Source organism: Rattus norvegicus, chromosome 15, assembly GCF_021556685.1.
Source record: "Rattus norvegicus strain SHRSP/BbbUtx chromosome 15, alternate assembly SHRSP_T2T, whole genome shotgun sequence".
NCBI classification, from domain to species: Eukaryota; Metazoa; Chordata; class Mammalia; order Rodentia; family Muridae; genus Rattus; species Rattus norvegicus.
Window position 1 is genome coordinate 28,042,964 of NC_141548.1, and position 21,215 is coordinate 28,064,178.

The 21,215-nt window shown below is 44.7% G+C and overlaps 1 protein-coding gene across 1 annotated transcript in view; it reads right to left on the reverse strand.

Annotated features, from left to right (window-relative positions):
- Tep1 (telomerase associated protein 1) overlaps positions 1–15,370 on the reverse strand; it is a 47,627-nt gene extending 32,257 nt beyond the window's left edge. The window contains 12 exon segments of the mRNA NM_022591.2: positions 153–339; positions 525–615; positions 1,602–1,711; positions 5,129–5,286; positions 5,479–5,603; positions 6,869–6,946; positions 7,227–7,388; positions 8,457–8,618; positions 10,472–10,606; positions 11,250–11,441; positions 12,768–13,358; positions 15,197–15,370. Of these exon segments, the coding sequence (NP_072113.1) occupies positions 153–339; positions 525–615; positions 1,602–1,711; positions 5,129–5,286; positions 5,479–5,603; positions 6,869–6,946; positions 7,227–7,388; positions 8,457–8,618; positions 10,472–10,606; positions 11,250–11,441; positions 12,768–13,334 (1,967 nt within the window). The 5' untranslated portion in view covers positions 13,335–13,358; positions 15,197–15,370.
- Positions 15,371–21,215: the final 5,845 nt, after the last annotated feature.

Sequence of the window (21,215 nt, forward strand, 5' to 3'; positions counted from 1 at the left end):
TGGTGTAAAAGTGACAGGAAACAAAAGTCTGCAGCACTGAGTGACTGACAAGTGTATCTGAGAGGATAATGAATGGCTGGTTCCCAGACGGCTCCTTAGCGTCAGCCTTCAGTTCCTTTGTCCTATTTCTTCCCCAGCTAGCAAGCACATACCTGGCCTTGTGCAGCCTCAGTTTCTCCCGCTTGAGATGCTCATACATCACCGGGATAGCCATTGCCGCCCGAAGCTGCCGCTGCGTCAGGGTGCACAGGTACCTCGGGTTGGCAGGTCTCTTGATTTTTTTTGAGTTTCTAATCATTATCCGCTTCATCAATGTTGTATTGGAAGGGAAGGGCGATGCTGCGTGGTGATAGGAAAATAGCAAGTCGGACGACGTGTATTCACTTAGTACGTTAAACCCCTACCCTTAGGACTAGTAAGTGTCTGGCTACTGATTACACCACACCCTAAGCCTGCAGGGCGAGAGGCTGAGAATATCTCATTTACACACGAGGGGCAAACGGGAAGCAGAGGAGAAAGAATACCTTTACTTCTGAGCTGAGCCTCGAGTCTATCGAGAGAGTCGTGAGCATTAAGGAATCTGAATGGAAACTGCCGACTGTGAATCACAGATTTCTGAAAAACAAGAAGGATGGTGAACAGAGGAGGAGGGGAGAGGAGGAGCCAGGGGGCTACAGAACCAGGACAATGATGCAGTAACTCTACCAGGCTTACAGGAAGGTGAGGAGAGAAAAACAGATCTCAAGAAGAAGAAGAGGAAGAGGGAGGGGAAGAAAGGTATGAAAGAGGTCGTAAAAGAGGAATTCACACGAGCTCCATTTCTCTTTTTATTTATTTTTTATTATTTTATTTATTTATTTATTTATTTATTTATTTTTTGGTTCTTTTTTTTTCGGAGCTGGGGACCGAACCCAGGGCCTTGCGCTTCCTAGGCAAGCGCTCTACCACTGAGCTAAATCCCCAACCCCTATTTATTTTTTTAAATGAAAGATATTTTATGTGTTGTGAGCGTTTTGCCTGCAGGTATGCATGTGCACCACATGTATGCCTGGTACTATGGAGGACAGAAGAGGGCGCCAGATCCTCTGGAAACTGAGTTTTAGATGGACGTGAGCAGCCATGTTGGTGCTGGGAATCAATCCAAGTCTTCTGGAAGAGTAGCCGGTGCCCTTACCAACTTCAGAAGCCATCTCTCGGGTTGGGGATTTAGCTCAGTGGTAGAGCGCTTGCCTAGCAAGCACAAGGCCCTGGGTTTGGTCCCCAGCTCCGAAGAAAAGAAAAAAAAAAAAAAAAGAAGCCATCTCTCCAGCCACCGAGCCCTGTTTCTTTTTTCTTACACTGCTCCTGAAGTGAGTTAATTCATAGATGGGGATCTCTCTGTGTGTTTTTGAGCTCACAAAGTAAACATTAAAATTATTACTCTTTGTTGTAATCTCTGGAGGATCGACTAAGCCTGGAGAGCTGTCCTTCCCAACATATGTAAGTTTCCATACCTCTTACATCCCACTGGTAGCCATGACCGCCTCAGCCATGTGGGAAAGCTTGGCCTCTGGGTATGCATTCTCCAGTCAAGCCAAACATCCCCCAGTGATCACACTTACCTCATGCTGGAGTCTCTGGAGAACGAGTTCATGGTGGCGGGCACTGATCCCAGTCCGCAGCAGGTTACACAGGTTCCGGAGCATGGCCATGAAGGGGAGTTTCCCATTGTCTTCGGTCAAGGGGGAACAGGATAAATCAAGTGAGTGATACAAAGTTGCACCCCACAGCAGAAAGCACAGAGCCACACAGAAGCTTAAATGGGAGAATGCAATCTGCTCTAGTCAAAATGTGTTAAAGATCCAGAAAAATGAAGCAAGGATTGGCCTGAACCAGAGAGTAAAAACATATAATAATGTGTACCAGAGCTGTTTCAATAACAACTTATAACATATAACAATGTATACCAATAGCTGTTTCAGTAACAACTTATGTCATATCTGTTGGCTCTAATTGCTGGTTCAACTGGCACAATGTACTCTTCTTTCCCACCCACTTGATGGAAGGAGAGAACTGACTACTGCAAGTTGCCCTTTGACCGTTCACACACACAACCCACACACACACAAATAAATAAGTATAACTTTTAGATTTTTTTTGAGAAAGGGCTTCTCTGTGTAGTTCTGGCTGTCCTAGAACTCACTCTGCAGGCCACACTGGCCTCTGCCTCTTAAGTGCTGGGATTAAAGGCATGTGTGCTGCACCACTGCCCAGATGTTCTTCTTTTGAAAATTATTTGTATTCATCTGCGTGTATATGTGTGTGTGTGTGTGTGTGAGAGAGAGAGAGAGAGAGAGAGAGAGAGAATACACACCACCTGTTTGCAAGTGCTCACAGAGTCTAGAAGACGTATGCCCTGGAGCTAGAGTTATAGGTGGTTATGAGTCGCCTGGTGTGCGTGCTTGGATTTGAACTCGGGTCCTCTACAAGAGCAGTACATGTGCTCTTGACTGCTGACTTGCCTCTCTAGCCTCAAGTGTAACATTTTTTTTTTAAAAGAAAGAGCAGTGAGCTCTATACTTTTCAGTGGGTATATAGTGATAAATACTTAATCTGGTTTAGTAAAGTGGAGGTTGTAGCTTCTCCTCTGAATCCCCAGATTGGTTACTCAATACCAAGTGCTCAGCCTTGAAATCCTGTGCATACAAGTAACTTTTTTATACAGACTGAGCAGATTGTATTTATATATTTAGGACTATAACAGAGGTCCATGAACCCGAGAGACAGCAAACAACATGGGAAAAGTTGGAGGGAGGAAAGGGAAAAGGGAAAACTGTGTAATTATATTTTACTCTCAAAAAAATAAAAAAAATATTTTAAAAGATTCAGAAACAAAACGGGGAATCAGGTGTTTGGCTGTGGAGCTAAGTCAGTGGGATTGTAGGTGGGTGACAGCACACCCAGCTCCGTCAGTGTCCTGTGCACTCTAGGTGACCACACACAGAAGCATAATTTTAGCACTAGGGAGCCTGAAGCAGAAGGACTAGGAGTTGAGAGGACCCTGGATTACACAGGTAGGCATTCTCAAAAGGGGAGGTAAAGAGAGAGGAAGAAAAAGAAGGTAAGTACCTTTTGGGCTAGGTGCATGCCTCCAGCCTCAGAAGAAGGAGAATAGTTAAGTTTAAGAACAGCTTGGGCAGTATAAAGAAACTCCATCTCGAAACTAAAGTGGGGAGGGGCTAGAGAGATGCTTCAGCAGTTAACAGCACTGGATGCTCTTCCAGAGAACTTGGGTTCAATTCCCCCAAACCACATGGTGCTCACAACCCTCTGTAACTCCAGTCCTAGGGGATCCAATACCCTCTTCTGGCATTTTCAGGCAACAAGCACAAATTTGGTACACAGACATATACATAAGCAAAACTCCCTTTGAGGTGGTTTGAATAAGAATGGCCCTGTAGGCTCATATATTTGCACAGTGTTTGAAAAGATTATAAAGATTGGGGGTGTGGCCTTGTTGGAGTAGGTGTGGCCTTGTTGGAGGCAGTGTGTCACTGGGGGGTGGGCTTTGAGGTTTTCAAAAGCCCATGTCAGGCCCAGTCTCTCCTCTCCCTCTCCCTCTCTTTCTCTCTCTCAGGATATAATTCTCAGCTATTGCTCCAGCACCATGCTTCCCTCTACGGTAATAATGGACTAAACCTCTGAAACTATAAGCAAGTCCATGTCCACAATTAAATGCTTTCTTCTATAAGGCAACTCTTACAAAAGGACAACATTTAATTGGGGCTGGCTTACAGGTTCAGAGGTTCAGTCCATTATCATCAAGGCAGGAAGCATGGCAGCGTGCAGGCAGGCATGGTGCTGGAGGAGCTGAGAGTTCTATGTCTTCATGCAAAGGAAGCCAGGAACAGATTGTATTCCAGGCAGCTAGGAGGAGGGTCTCAAAGCCCATAGTAACACACTTGCTTCCTCCAACAAGGCCACACCTACTTCAACAAGGCCCACCTACTTCAACAAGGCCACACCTCCTAGTAGTGCCACTCCCTGGGCCAAGCATATTCAAACCACCACATTCACCAAGGTCTAATGTTACATAAATTTCAACAAAGAAAGAAATAAGTTTGAATTTCCAAAGACAAAAGATGAGGCAAAAGGAAAGGGGTATAAAAGAGAGAACAACGCTTTCCATTTTTTTTTAAGATTATTCATTAGTTTTTTTTAATGTGTTTGAGTGCTTTGCCTGCATGTGTGTCTGTGAATCATACGCATGCCTGGTTCTGTGGAGATCAGGAGAGAGCATGAATTATTCTAAGACTGGAATTACAAATGGCTGTGATTGACCACATGCGTGCTGGGACTCAAACCCAGGTTCTCTTGAAGAACAAGTGTCTTAACTGCTACGTCATCTCTCCACCTTTCAAAACGGGCTGATGAGAATAAATTAACAATCAAGAAAGAGTACAGCTTTTACAGTGTTACTAAGTTCGATTCCCAACACCTACAGTTAGCCTATAACCCAAGCTCCAGGGTATTCAATGCCCACCTCTGGTCTCTGAGGGCACCTGGACTCACATACACAATTAAAAATAAAATTTAAATATTTAAAGAAAAAAAGCATGAAAGAGCTTTCCATAGTTAAAAAAAACAAAACAAACAAAAAACAAAAAAACAAAAAAACAACCCACAACAACCAAGGGAGGAAGAAAACACTGAAGGTAATTTGGTCGTCCCCAGAGTGAATTTCTTCCTTTACCAGTAGAGGGAAATGATTAAAATTTTCAGAATTTTTGTAGAGGTCCTGCCATCTCAAGATCTAATCCCACTCTATTGCAATATATTACAGCTGTGCTGACACAGGCACAAACAGGAAAGAGAGCACTTTTCTACCCTGTGTTTCTGAAGATTTGTGTCTCTCCTACACAGATCTGGAATCATAATCAACCTATGATATCAACACTATTTAAGCAAATCCCACGGTCCACAGCAGTATGGTAAATGGCAAACCTCAAAAATGCAATCTTCTTTGGTTATATAAATTAAATTGCAAAACAACTGCACCATTTTTGTGGAAATCTTCAAGGTGGGATCTAAAATACAGGCGCGGGAAGGGGAAAGGCAGGAAAGGAACGTGACGGTCGAGGCCACCTACCTATGAGTTCCTCCCACACAGAAGCTCTGTTTCCACGTAAGCTCAGCTCCCGCTCCCAGGTCTCTGGCCTTTGGAGCTTCATCCGTTGCCCAGCCCTGCTAGAGTCCCATGGCCCAGGGAGATGACTCCGAGAAAAGAGCTCTAGGGTGGATGGGTACCTGAGAGAGGGAAAAAAGTACCTATCAGTTCAAAGCTTACACAAATTTGGAAAGAGCCAAAGTCAGCCTGTCATGTCCACATCACTGTCTGACTAACCTCAGACTGCTGGGATTGAGAACGACCAGGACTGGAGCCATGAATGAACCAGAATGATCTAGTCAATGGGATACATTTGAGATACTGTGTCTCACCTGTAGCCCAGCAGGGCCTGGACATGCTGCGCAGGCTCATGGATATGCAGTTGCTCTACCAACTTCTTCAGAGTGAACCTTGGTAGCCTTTTCTTCTCTGACACTGCATTATAAGCTGCTTCGAACTGTGGAAACAGCCCCAAGTACCACAGGGTTCATTTCAGCCACGATCACCAGGTATGAGAAATAAAGACATAACCCTACCATCCTGTATCAGGAAGTAAAGCATAAAATGACCATATACCCCTGAGGTAATTTCATTCTCTAAAACAGATGCCGACAAAGAATAGAAACATCCAGGAAAACCCTGTGGAAGCTCCGGACACAGATGGAGCTAAAGGCTGCAGTAACAACACTCCTACAGTCGCAGCAATTTGAGAGGCTAAGAACTCCTCAACAGATCCAGAGAGTGCAAGGCAGCACGGGCTACATTGTAGACCATCTCAAAACAGAAAAAGGAACAAACAATTGTAGCTTTTACAGCTCCAAAAGAAAAAAAGAAGGGAGGAAGACGACAAGCGCTTTCTTTTACAGTATCGAGCAGTGTTCTTTTTTTTTTGTTGTTCTTTTTTTCGGAGCTGGGGACCGAACCCAGGGCCTTGTGCTTCCTAGGCAAGCGCTCTACCACTGAGCTAAATCCCCAGCCCCAACAAGCGCTTTCTGAGAGCTCTTGTGCTTCACTCATACAAAACTGACCTTTCAGAGTAACTACAGAGTGAGTGACTGGCTTATGAAGAACAAGGCGGCAATGACAACAGAGAACATCCTTAGTCTCTCAGAGAGGGAAAAGGAGGCAAGTATTATCTATATCATAAGCCTCCACTGTGGTGGCATCTGTTTCGAAAACGTTCTACAAGGGGCTGGAGAGATGGCTCAGTGGTCAAGAACACTGGCTGCTCTTCCAGAGGTCCCATTTCAACTCCAAGCATCCTCCTGGTGACTCACAATGTCTTGTAACTCTAATCCCAGAGGATCTGATGCAATCTTCTGGGCTCCGAGAGAGCATACATGTACACAGACACACCCAGAGATGACACGCTCATACACACAGAACAGATAAATAAAAATTTAAAAACTTTGTATGAAGTGGAAATGTTTTTTTGACATTTTTAAAATCACATATCTAACTGTATATGTTACCTGTATAAAAACTATAAAGCCAAGAACACCAGAGGAGAAAAAGTTCCCTTTATTCTCTGAACCAAACCACACAATCACAACTGAGACAAGAAAGTGTTTACTACACTGGCTGTTGGAGTTTTTAAAGTTGATGGGGTTCTATTTCTAAATTCACGTTTAGAAGAGATAATGCATACATACATACATACATACATACATACATACATACATACATACATACATACAAACACCTCCCAATCAAGGAACTCACCGAAATCTGTTCGTTTTTAAGGGGCCAAACGCTCTTTGGAAAACATTTCCCACTCTCTGAAAATGGAGGTTTTGTCCTCTACAGAGATAGGAGAAAACATTTCAAACAGGGAAACGGAAGTTGCCCATTCAGGTAACCCTGCAAGACTATCTCTGCCGTGAACAGGAAGAGAGGTGGCCCTGTTCTTTCTGGCCCTGAGCTCCACACAAGTTATCTGGGCCTCTCCGGCTCCTTTGCTCTCTGGTTTATGAACATGTCAGTTACTCTTGTGTAGGGGCTCCCATGCTCAGCATGTTCCTCTCCCTCCCTCCCCAGAGAAAAGGGGGCATGAACTCCCAGGGCTGAGGCAAAGACTGACTTGAGGGCGGGGTGGCTGGCGGGAGCGTGTCTTGGATCGGTGTTTCCGTGGGTTGTACTTCGCTAGCTGGTACTCATCAAACTGGGCAAATTTGTCAGTCATGGCAGCACGGAGGCAGGCAGGCAGGGGCACCAACTTCTTCTCATCCCCTTCTGCCAGGCTCTGTTGAGAAAAAAAAAAGAGATCAGAAGAAGTGAGACTCAACTACCACCCCCAATACACACACACTCACTCTCTCTCTCTCTCTCTCTCTCTCTCTCTCTCTCTCTCTCTCTCATACACAACACACACACACAGAGACACATACACATACACACACAGACACACACAGACATACACACAGACACACACACAGACACACACACAGACACACACACACAGACACACACACAGACACACACACACAGAGACACACATACATGCACACACACGCATGTGCACGCATACACACAGAGATCCTAGAGTTACATGGGAACAAGAACAGGGAACGATTTCCTAATCCCATGTCCAAAATGACATTTCTGTATACAAGGCAGTCAGCAGTCTTCTCTAAGCACATCATTATTACTAAAGAAAGTCTGAGGGGTTTGCAACCCCATAGGAAGAACAACAATATCAACCAACCAGACCCCACCAGAGCTCCCAGGGACTAAACCACCAACCAAAGAGTACACATAGGGGGACCCATGGCTCCAGCCACATATGTGGCAGAGGATGACATTGTCTGGCATCAATAGGAGAAGTCCTTGGTTCTCTGAAGGCTCATTTCCCCAATGTAGGGGAATGCCAGGGTGTTGAGGTGGGAGTGTGTGGGAGTGGGAGCATCCTCATAGAAGCAGGGGGAACAGGTATGGGAGAGGGGGAAAGGGAATAACATTTGAAATGCAAATACATCAAATATCCAAGAAAAAATTTAAAAAAAAGAAATATATAAAAAAATAAAAAAAAATAAAGTCAAGGGGAGGGCAACAACAGTTGGGATGACAATAAATAAAATAATTAATTAAAAATAAGGTTTAGAATAAGCCAACTTTTTCTCAGACTTTGATCCAGCCCTCATCTCATTAGTCCGCTCAGCTCTTACAGAGAAAATGTTTCCTCTCTGGGCACTTGCAGGAGTGCAAGGGAACGATGCAGGAACACTGAAGGAAGGCTAACAGGTCTGAAATGTCCTCTATGAACAAAAGGAGAAAAGGGAAAGTTCTCAGTGCAGGGTGCTAAGTACCATACCTGGTAGAACTCGGCTACCTGGATCCAGTCTGAAGGCAGGTGAACAATGGCAGAGTAATACCGTCGTACATGGGGGCGGCAGGCTGGCAAGAGGGCAGCCACGGCCAACACTATATTGGCTATGTCCCGGAGGTTAAGCTGCTGCCTAGCATACAAAGATGCCTAGGAGAGAGGGTAGAAGAGATTGGCATGTTGGTCACTGATCCCATAGCTTCACGCCCTAAACTATCTTGCTTATTGAATCTGCCTGATAAAATAATTTCTGAGAATGACCCAATACCTGCAAAGATAAGGTGCAGGCAGCATCACTTAATCTCCTGACCATCTACATCCGCCAGGTCTGGCCTTCTTTGGAAGAGCCCTCATACCGGCATCTACCAAAAACTTACTGATTGCAACCTGGCCATGTTGTAAAAGGGAGAGAAATAACAAGCTGGTAACTAGTTATGATCTTCTTGAAGGCAGTTTGTGAAATCCTTTTAGTAACTCTGAGCCTTAAAATTACACTAAATTATATTAAGAAAAAGATACTCGGTATCCAGATTATTACTTGGTAACATTAAGTACTATTAGCTTTTTTTTTTTTTTAAGTTTATCAAGGGTTCAATTGCTGATTAAACCTGTCACCTTCCAAAGCTTCACAGAAAACATTTTCCCCTTGTGAAGTTAGTTAAGTCAACTTGACAGCCTAGAGTCATCTGAGAGGGAAACCACAAGGAAGCGACTCGCTAGATCAGATTGGCCAGTGGGCATGTCTGGGAGGAGACCGTCTTCATTATTTGACCCATCGAGGGTGGCACATCTCTAGGCAGGTCATCCTGTACTGAATAATGAAGCTGGTTAAAGAGTTGGAACTGGTACAAATACTTTTCAATAATGGTTGATCGGTATCTGAAATTTTCAATCCTGGTACAAAAGAAATATAATAAAGCTGCCTGTATGAGTGCGCTGAAATAGCATATATGTTCATGACAACATTATTTGTGATGGCCTAGAGGTACAAACAATTCAATGTTAAACTGTAGCATACATAGGCTGTGGCATACAGACTTAGCACAACAGTGAACTTCAGCTGTGTGTAACATTGTGAATGAATGTTATAATGTTACATATATAATAAATGTCATAGAGAAAAAAAATATATATATATGACATTGAGAATTGGTGTTTGAAGTCAGTAGCCTAATTGTCCCCACCCCTTCCTCCCTCTGAACAAGGAGGACCTAATGAGGGCTGCTTTTTTTCCTTCCCGGTCAACTTCTCAGAGGGTGGTGGCTGTTTTGCTGAAGGAGGAAGTGACAGGGACGGGGCCTAAAGTAGGTTCTGGGAGAGACTGTAGCAATGTTCTGATTCTGGAACTCACTAGCCAGATTAAACAACTGTGTCAATTTTGTGACAATCCTTTGATCTGTATATATATGCCATACATAGTTTCATTAGGTTAAATAGAAGTAAAAATTAAAAAAGAAAAATAAGCAAGGAAAGAAGAAAGCTAAACATGAGGCTGTGTGAGTTAGCAAGCGGTGGTTCTGCCATGCTTACTACCTCAAGTTCCTGCACTAACCTCTCTCAGCGAGGGATTGTGACCTGGAAGTGTAAGCAACAACAAAAAAGTCCTCTTTCCTCTCCTAAGTTGCCTCTGGTTATCGAAGACACAGAATGAAACTAGAACATGTTTCTTGTCTGCTTCTGAAGCAGGCATTATTTATCTACGCCATACATGGTATCTGGGGAAGAGTTTTACTTACCCATGGGACCAGATCCAAGTTTAATCATGTTAACAAGACTCCCACAGCCTAGTGTTGTGCTTTTAGCTTGTGCAAACCAACCCTAGTATACCTTCCCCATCTCCCCTTTCTCCACTCCACACAACCCCAGGGACTAGGCCCCAGACTCACCCAGATGTCTTTCTCCCTTCTTGAGCAAGTGTTCCTTCCACCCCACAGGGCGCCAATAACCAGCTCCTCATACCATAACTACATTAATATCTCCCTCTTCTCCCCACTTCTTTCTACCTTAAGGATGAACTCAGGTTCCAAGGGGGCCAGCGCACTGCAGACTTCATGGATAGATGCCCGGGTAGGATCGGAGGCATCTTTCACATTCACACTTGAGGCCATAGCTGAGCACAGCAAGGTCAAGAGAGCCATCTACGAATTGGGAAACGTAGAAGGAAGGAGTAAATGCGGATCTACACAGACCAACTTGTACAGCCAAGGACAGAGTTGCTGGGGAGATGCCTCAGTGGTTAAGAGCACTTGCTGCTCTTGCAGAGGACCCAAGTTTAGTTCCTAGTGCCCACATTGCTTCATGATCTCCTTTAAGTCCAGCTCCAGAGGACAGAACATTTGCAGGGGGCGGGGCAGGAAAAATCTCAGTTTGTAGCCCTACCTAGAACTCACTATTATAGAGCAGGTTGGCTTCGAACTCCCAGAGATCCACCTGCCTCTGCCTACCAAGTACCTGAACTACAAGTCATGTGCCACCATGCCCAGAAGGGTCTGACATCCTTCCTGACCTCCACAAGCACAACACACACACAGACAGCGCTTATCTACAAATGTAGGCAGATATTCATGGGCATAAATAAATAAATAAAAAGGCATAGAAAGCATGGACCCAGGTTCAGGAAGATGTCTATCTAACTGAGAAGTTGAACAAGTCAATTAGGAAGTAAGAAACAAGAACAGGATCATGTCCCTCTGCCACCTTCCACCTGGGGAGAAGCCCTGATTCTGGTCTCCATGCTTCCCCTTCCTTCCACCATCAACCTCCCAACTCTGTAAGTCCTACCTTCTTCTCCTGCAGGATCTGGTCAGTGGTTTCAGGGTGAGAGTCAGAGTCTCCAGATGTGAGTTTTAGGACCGGTGCCCCCACCACTTCTTCTTCTTCTCCCCCCAAGCTTAGACTGTACAAAGGCATCGGGACTTCTGCGCTTTCTTTTTCTTCCTGCAATTCCTTTCCTTCTGAGACGCACCGCTGACCCTACAAACAGTGACAGTTATAAACCCGCACCATGTACACACGGCCTCCAACAGCGGGGTTGGAAAGTATGTCCTAGAGATATGAAAGGTCCACATCTCTGAAGTAATAAACCCTCTCCCTTCACCCCTACACTAATCGCCTTCAGTCCATCCTGTCTCTAGCTTGGTACTCTTTCTCGAATGGCCTTGCTCTATCCGGGCTTCTGAGTTTTTGCCCAGATGCTCTGTAATCCCCAACCCCTGACCATCTCATGAGTGCAAGTCTGGGAGTCCAAGGCGTCTCACGCATTATGATGCTTTCTGAGTCAGAAGAATGCCAAGCCCCAGATCGACTCCCCAGAAGCCCCAAGCTTCTTCATTCACTATTACCTACCTGATAGGACTGTTGAAAGATTCGATGGAATAATGTATGTGTGAATCTACAAACTGCTAACTACAGCAGGGTAACAGCAGTGGACCAGAACCTTGTGAAGCACGTTTTTCACTGGCTTGATTTGAAAGATGAGGAAATTAAAGCTCCAGAGAGAAACTAGCTTTGCCTAAGGCTACATGCTTTATAGTTAGCAGAGATACGATAAGGTCTGGGTTAACTTCTCCCCAAGTATCCACCGAGGAAATGTGGTCCTGTCGCTAATTCTGATCTATGTACTAAATGTGCTTACATGGACATGTGTAAGTGCATGAGCTTGCAAGGAAGTGAGCTCAGATACACTAGATATTCTGCATGTCTGACCTCGAAGGCGCCCAGCTAACTCTGTTGTAATAGCCATTCTGGATTTCCTCTCGATCAGAGGCTTTCTGGAGGCAAGGACTACTTTTGAGATCTATTACCCAGAATCTCTAGATATTGATAAGAATAAAGATGAGCATGGAAACAGCCCTAAGGTAAAGAGTACCTCAGAAAGGGTCGTGAGAGGCTCAGCGATAGAGTGCCTACCTACCACGTGCATTCCTCTGGGTTCAATTCCTAGAACTATCCAAAACGAACCAAAGGGCCGATACCAAAAATGCCAAGAACAGAAGGTCCCTAGACACAGATCATCAGAGGTGGAAACTAAGGTACTGAAATAAATCTACTAAGAACATATAGCAAAGGTTGGAGAGATGGCTCAGTGGTTAAGAGCACTGACTGCTCTTCCAGAGGTCCTGAGTTCGATTCCTGGCAACCACATGGTGGCTCACAGTCATCTGTAATGGGATCTGATGCCCCTTTCTGGTGTGTCTGAAGACAGCGATGGTGTACTCACAACATAAAATAAATTAATTAATTAAAAGAAAAAAAGAACATATAGCAAAAAGCTAGTGTCAAGTATCCAAAAGCAAATACCAAAGCTACTTCCTGAACTCGAGCTGTAGCAGACATGGATTTCAGGGCCCTGGGTCCAGTTGGAAGGTCTAGTTCCTTCAAGAAACATGGAGCCTCTATGGTAGGAGGCTCAGGGAACAGGCAGTTGCGAAAGTTCGGGTCACGCAGATCAGCTTGTGCCGTATGAGATCTGTGAAGACACTGGAGCAAGGGGCCACTCGAAACAGTTCTCTTTACAGTCGGGAGGGTAGCAAGACATCGGTTCTCCAAAGAGAGGACGTCTGGGTGACTAGACATATGTCCACATAGCTTCTCCAGGGACTGGAGGTCAGGGAGCAAGGTCAGACACCGGTTCTCTGAGGAGAGGATGTCTGGGTGGACAGATCTCTGTCCATGTATTTTCTCCATGGGCTGGAGATCAGGGAGCAAGGTCAGGCACCGGTTCTCCAAGGACAGGATGTCTGGGTTGACAGATCTCTGTCCATGTATTTTCTCCAGGGGTTGGATGTCAGAGAGCATGGTCAGGCACCGATTCTTCAAGGAGAGGATGTCTGGGTGGACAGGCACATAACCACAGAGTTTCTCCATAGCGGCAGCACAATCTCTATGTGCCTAGAAGAGAAAACAGGTAATGAGATGCATTAGAAACATATCAACTCCATATTCTTCTGTTTGTGCCAGTATTACGCAAAGAACGGTTTTAAAATTGTTATTGTTATTACTATTATTAGTGTGTGTGTGTGTGTGTGTGTGTTGAGAGAGGGAGAGAGAAGTGTGTCTGTAAGTTTGGGCATTTGTGTCACAGCATGTGTGAGGCTGGAGGACAACCCTTGGGAGTTGGCGCTCTTCCCCTGACAGTGGGATCTGGGGATTGAACTTGGGTGGTCGGGATTGTGCAGCAATCACTCTTAACCGTCTTGCTGCCCCCCTTTTTTGATTTACCCAGGCATAATTCTAAGGGAACAGGTGGAAAAGGGAAGGCAAAAGTTTAGAGGGAAAGAAAGCCTGGCATGGCATAGCGGTGACCTGTCTGGAATCACAGTCGAAGAGGAAACCGTAAGAACATGGAGGCCAGCCTGGGCTACATAGCAAATTCCAGGTCCATCTGAGCTACATTGACACTCTCTTTCTCAAAAGAGAATGTATCTTGCTATTCCCCTCCTGTTCCTGTTCCTGAACTATAAGAAGGAAAAAAAAAAAAAAAAAAAAAAAGCAGAGAGGGCAGCACTCCCAGCGCTTGAGGAGGCAGGAGGGTTAGGAGTTCAAGGTCATCCTTGGTTACATAGCAAATTCAAAGATCAAAGTCACCCTGGAATATTGGAGACTTTGCCCAAAAAAGGGTGGGGAGCTAGGAAGATAGGTCCGTTGATAAAGAAAGCATTGAGACGAAAGTAAGGCTCAGTAGCCTATGACTAGAATCCCAACACTGGGAGGCAGCGGTTCTTACAGCAAGCTGGCCAACCAGCCTGCCAAAAGTAACATGGGAAGCAAGAGAATAAAGGTACCTGATGTCGCCCTCTAGCCTCCACATACCTGTATATGTATCCCCATATGCACATACTCTTGCACACACAAAGATGTACACACATGTACACACAGTGAGTAATAAGGAATATCAGGATTAATCCAATATTTTATTTATTTATCTTATTTATTTATCTTATTTATTTATCTTATTTATTATCTTATTTATTTATCTATCTTATTTATTTATTTATTTATTTATTTATTTATTTATTTATTTATTTAGCAAGATCTCACTAAAAAAGTCTGGCTGACCTGCTGACCTAGAACAGATTCACAGAGAAAACACCTGCACCGCCTCTACAGGGGTAAGGCATATACGGCCACATCTGGCATAATCCAAGAGTGAAAAACAAGTTCTCAAATAAAATTTTAAGTTAACCATAAAATAAAGACTTGTAATTTCCCCCCCGGCCCCTCCCCCACGCGTTGGAGTTTATGGAGATTCTGATGAACTTCTGAAAGCTTAGAAGTTCGTTCCCCAAGTTCCGGAGATAACTGGTATTGGTAGTTTTATACTGGCATTCTGTGCATATACTAGTATGTATATCAGCCACCACTTCTACCTCCTGTCCCTTTTCTTTGACCTCGCACCTGGGGCCACACTTCAGACGCTATTCTTTCCTTAGGAAGTCGTGAGGGCCTGCCATGTTGGCAACTTAGTGTCCATCACTGTTAAACGTGACAGTCAAGTGAGTTTCTGTTGCTAAAAGTGATCACAACACCCCACATTTGCTACGGTCACTCCCTCCCTCTAGGAGCACTTAAGGCAAAAGGAACCCAGTCTCCCTGAGCCTCTATCCCTCCGCCCCACCAAGGCCACCCCACCTCCCTGCCAGCCGCCCGGAAGGACTAGGCAGTGGCACCGCGCTCGCCCTGAGGCCCTTCCCGGAGTCCAGTCACACAGGTCTCGGCCAGGGCTCTACCTGCGCTCGGGACTGGAAAAGCTGTGCACAGTGAGGGGCGCGTTGGTTCTCCGCAACAAGGAGCAGAAACCGGCCTAGGTCAGCCAGTGGATAGGTTGAAGAAAGAGAACTGAAAGGAAACCAACACCCTAGGGAGGCGAAGGGGCGAGGCTGGGCAAGGGGAGGGGCAGAGCTGGGGGCGGGGTAGACCAGGGCGGAGCTGAGGGCGCGACTGCCGCGGGCAGTGTAATCGCGAACGCCAGGATTGCAGGGTTGTGCTGACCACACCCGGTTTGATTTGAACGATTTAGGGATTCATACTCCGGGCTAGGCCAACTTTACTAACTGAGCTGTATTTCCACCCAATACAGTCATTTCTGATGGTATATGTATCTTGAAAATAACCCAGAGTCTTACGTGCTAAAAATCATGCCAGCCTGGGGCAGCTGTTGAGAGGTGGTAACCTTTAGAAAGAGAGATTGCTGAGAGTGTGCCCTTGACAGGACTTTGAAAGTCAGGTCCCCTCTCTCCCTTTTGCTCCCTATCATCCACCATGGAAGTGAACACTTTCCTCTGACATTGTTCGCCACCCAACTCAATCCCACCTCACCCCATCCATGAAGTGCTTTGCCACACGCTAAAGCAAAAGGGACAAGAGATTGTTGACTGTAACCTCTGAAAATACCATTTGGAATGGTGGCACAACATAATCCCAGCACTTAGAAGACTCCGGTAGGGAGTTCATAGAGTTAACTCTGCCCATGGTATTTGAGTCATCATTACGTTATTTTACTGCGACAAACTATCTGAGATACTAAACCATACCTTTCCTTAAAATTTTCTTTCTTTTTCAGACAGGGACTCTCTAAGTAGTCCTAGATGTCCTGGAACTCACTGTGTAGACCAGGCTGGCTTCTGACTCACAGAGATACTCCTGCCTCTGCCTCCCGAGTTCTGGGATTAAAGGCATGTACCACCACTACCATGCCCAGCAATAACATTTTTTAAATTTTGATTTTGGGGGTTTGGGCTCTCTCATTTTTAGACAAGGTCTATCTCTATAACCCCAGCTGGCCTACAGCTCACTATGTAGACCAGGCTGACCTCTAATGGCTCAGAAATGAAGAGAACTTGTTTTTGCAGAAGACAGAGTTTCGGCACCCAGCACCCACACCATGCCTCATGACCATTGGTAATTCTAATTACTCATGATGCTTTCTTCTAACCTCCAAGAGCAACTGGTATGAACATAAAGGCAAAATACTCATAAACACGAAGTGGAGGGGGGTAGAGGTCTGTTTTATATGTAAAGTACTACTACTAGCCAGATAGTAAGTATAACCTTATAATTCCAGGGATTTTACAAACTGAAGCAGAATGGCCTCAAGTTCCAACGAGATTCCTTAGGGAGCATTTGCCTCCATAAAATAAAATAAAAATTAATTAATTAATTATGAAAACCCCCTAAAGATAAACAGTAATTTTAGTGGGTTATTGTTGTTGTTCTAAGACAGGATTTCTCTGTGTAGCCCTGGCTATCCTGGAACTCACTCTGTAGCCACTCACTGGAGGCTGGCCTTGAATTTAGAGATCCGTCTGACTCTGCCTCCCGCGTGCTGGGATTAAACTTCATTCCACTGTCACGCAGCCCGGTGGATTTTTAATATGCATGAATGACTGGGCAGAATCATTCAAAGTTGTAAGTACAAAAATGCTCCTCACTGTGGAAGTGCTCTGCAATCTTAGTGATAGGTCATTCTCGAATTGAGCAACACTTCAGAAAATACGCATTCCCATAGGCTAAGCAGGAAACAATAGTTTTATAGACAGGAAGGCTGAAGGAGGCGGAGAGAAGAGAACAGAAGGCAGGTTGGGCATTTCAGTGACTTTCCTTACAGCTGCTGAGCAGGGAGAGTTAACAATAGAAAGACAATTAGTTAACACCAAGTGATTTTAGTGACTTTTATATAAGGTTAAAGCAAAGGAATCTTCCCTGCCACCGCAACTGAAACTGGGTTGTGTGACCTGTGTCCACCATCCCTGGGATCCGATTTCTCAGTTCAGGCGAGCAGCTCAGTGCTGTGAAACTTTAATGTGTCTGTTTTTTTTTTTTTCCTTATTTGTTTGGTTGGTCAGTTGGTTTGGCAATTTGAGATAAAGTCTTACTACAAAGTCCCAAAGTTGGCCTGGAACTCAATATGTAGACTAGGCTGGCCTTGAACTTGAAGTGGGAATATAGTCCTGCCTCTGTATTCCCAATGCCATGGGATTAGAGGCCTGCTCTACCATGCCAGCTCTCAGTTTTAGTCCCCGCCCCCACCTCCGGTTGAGCCACAGTGTAGAAACCTAATCCAAAACAATGGCTTCCCGTGATTTTTGTTTAACGAGTGTAATAAGGAGTACACTGTCCAGCCTGAATTATAAGCATATACATTAAAAACTTGACAGGCATAATTATATGCCCATAGTCCAAGCAGTTAGGCAGCAAGAGAATCCCTGTGTGTTTGAGACCAAACTCCAGGCCACCTGGGGCTACATGATGAGATCTTATTTCAAAAAATAAAAAGCCAGAAGGCTGGAGAGATGGCGCAGTGGTTAAGAGCACTGACTGCTCTTCCAGAGGTCCAGAGTTCAATTCCCAGTGACCACATGGTGGCTCACAACCATCTGTAATGGGATCTGATGCCCTCTTCTGGTGTGTCTGAAGGCAGTGACAGTGTACTTATATAGAATAAGTAAGTTTTTTTTTTTTTTTAAAAAGATGGTTAGTAAGTCCAAACTCAGCTTGTCTTTCCTTTTAAGATTGATTGATTTTATGTATATGATTCTCTATTTGTATGTACACCTGTGTGCCAAATGAGGGCATCAGATCCCATTACAGATGGTTATGAGCTCTTTGTGGTTGCTGGGAATTGAACTCAGGACCTCTGAAGGCTCTTAACCACTGAGCCCTCCCTCCAGCCCTCTCAGCCCGCGTTTTAATTGGAGGTGCTAAGTGCTCATTGCCCACACTTGCTTCCTTATGCCCTACTTCAAGCAGCGCCTTCTTTGAATTGAAGCATTCTTTCTTTAGCTGAAAATCATGGTTGCATTGGAAGTTTTTGTCAAATCAAGTAACTATTCAGAGTTGAAGAGACCACCTTGAATTTGTTTAGTTCTAAAATCTCATATTTTTTTATCTCCAAGTGCTTAGAGAACCACTCATTTCTAATTTTTTCGCATTTATTTTAAACATCTGTGTGTGTGTGTGTGTGTGTGTGTGTGTGTGTGTGTACGTGCGTGTTTGTGCGTGCACGCGCGCGTGCGAGCATGCAGGTGCAGGAGTGCCCTCCTCCGAGGGGTAGTGTAGAAGAATTGAATCCCTGGAACTGGAGTTACAAGTGGTTATGAGTCACTTGGCATAAGTGCTGGGGGTTGAACACAGGTTTGCTGGAAGTGCAGTGCATACTCTTAACCACTGAGCCATATCTCCAGCCTCTAAAATTCATTGTTTTTTATTAACATGCAAAGTAATGGACTTAGTTATGACATTTTCTTTTGTAAATATTGTTATTCTTAGATAATTTCATACAGGGTATATTGATTATATCCACCCCACTCCTCCCCTTATACCTATGACATTTTCGTATGCACGTGTCATTATACTTTATGCTCATTTACCCTTTCCCCCACCGCCTGACTCTCTGTCCCCCTCTTTTTCCACTCTTTTCCCCCAATAGTTCCCCTTCTACTTTTATGTCAGTCCATCGCCTTTCTTTCTTTCCTTCTCCACCCTTCCCGTAAGATCTCTTCTTCCCCACCACACTTTCCTCTCTCTATTAACCCCACCCCAACAGTTGTTGAGTGACATTGAGCTCCAGTGGCCATCGGACAAGGGTAATATCTACACTGACTTGCCTCTAAGTTGGCAGTTACCCCATCCCTTCAATCTTTGGAAGCCTTTTAAACATTCTTATTACATTTTTACTTTGCGTGTATGCACACATACATGCACACTCGTAGCACACATGCGGAGGTCAGATAACTTGGAGAGTTGCCTTTCTCCTTCTACAAGGAAGGTTCCAGGGATCAAATTCCATTGTCAGACTTAGCAGCATGCTTTTACCAGCAGAGCCATCTGGCAGGCCCCGGAAGTCCTTTCGATAAGACCCTTTCATCTATTAAAATTGCTTGCTGCCCTCAGTTTGCTATCCCACTCAATGTCCTCCTCCACTTTGATTCAACAAACCTTGTCAAGGGCAAAGGGTGGTGATACAACACACAAACTGCAAGGATACGCAGTGTGCTGGGCTTAGGGAGTTCCCAGCAATATCCTGGAGAAGATAGACTTTGAACAGGGAAGGACAGAGCTCTGGGAAGACGCTTACAAGGGAATCAGCCAGTGAAAACACCCCTGGTCAACAACCGTCAACGTTACTTTAAAAAAAAAAACCCACTCTGCACATGGTTCTGTTACTTATATTTATAAAAAAAAAATCAGGCTTACATATAATCTTAAAATCTTTACCTGGAAGAAACAGTAGCTAAATTATAACCCTGTTCATATAGTGACTATGTGAAAGCTGTGCTTTATCAGATTTTAACAGAGAAGACATTAAACACTTTGGCTTACAATAAGCTTTCATTCTTCCAACTATGCTTGCCTGTGCCATCCCCTGATATTTATGAGAATTTCTCTATTTCTACCAATGGACTACTGATGTCGCTTAGATTTTTTTTTTTTTTTTTTAGAAACATAGGTGTTGTGACATTCCATTAATTTGCACTATTTCTCTCTAGTAACAAGTTCTTTGCATATATTAAAATCCGAGTGGCTCAGAGGGTGAAGTCACTTGCTGCCAAGACTGACACCCTGAGTTTGAGCCTTAGAACCGATATTGTTAAGTGTGGACTGGGGGAAAGAGGGAGCAGGTTAGGGAGTCAGCTGAGTTTGTTCTGTGGGTAACAAAGGATTGGTTGGGCCTCTGGGAAAAGACAGTATGCAGAACGCTGGAAGGAAGAGCAGTAGCAGACACCATGGAAATGCAAGTGACAGGTGGGAGATGTTGGGCAGCAAACGGAAAGACAAAAAGGCTAACCTATTAAAACAGACAGACATACTGCCTGTTACTAAGTCATCATGATCCCTGTCTTCATTAAGGTTTCTATTACTTCAATGAAACACCACGACCAAAAGCAAGCCAGGGAGGAAAGGTTTAATTCGACTTAAGCGTCCACAACACTGTTCAGAGTTCACGGAAGTCAGGACAGGAACTCAAGCAGGGCAGGAACCTGGAGGCAGGAGCTGATGCAGAGACCATGGAGGGATGCTGCTTGCTTACCGGCTTGCTCCATGTGGCTTGCACAGCCTGCTTTTTTATAGAACCCAGGACCACTACCCCAGGAAAGGCACCACCCACAATGGACTGGGCCCTCAAACATCAATTATGAATTTTAAAAAATACCCTACATCCTTGCCTACAGCCCGATATTATGGAGGTATTTTCTCCATCGAGGATCTGCCTCTCGGATACTTTAGCTTGTGTCAAGTTGACATAAACTATCCAGCACAGTCCCTCAGGACACTCTAAGTATTTTCTCTTACACCCACAGGCAAGTGTAGACTTCACCCCTCGTCAAGGAAACGTCTCTTGGCAACAGACACAGACCAATAGCAGAAGACTGCAACCAATCAAATCAATTGCAGTTGTGGACCCCAGCCCCAACAGATACATTTACAAACGCCTCCTGCAACTAAGGCTCAGGGGTCATAGTGGAAGAGAGAATGGGAAAATTGTAAGACCCAGGGGATCGAGGAATTTGCTATGAGATTGTGTCTCCTAGAAATGTCAGAGGCTATACCCATGAAGTGTCGCCACTATGGCTGCCCAAGCATGACCTGAACAAAGATGCCACCAATAGCCATGTTAACATGGATTGGGGAAAGCCAAGGAGGCTTTCCCCTACACCAACAACTACGATGCTGGGATTGGGACAAACAGTCTTCCCCAGGAAGAACACAGCAAATGGTCAGCATTGAAAACATATATATATATATATA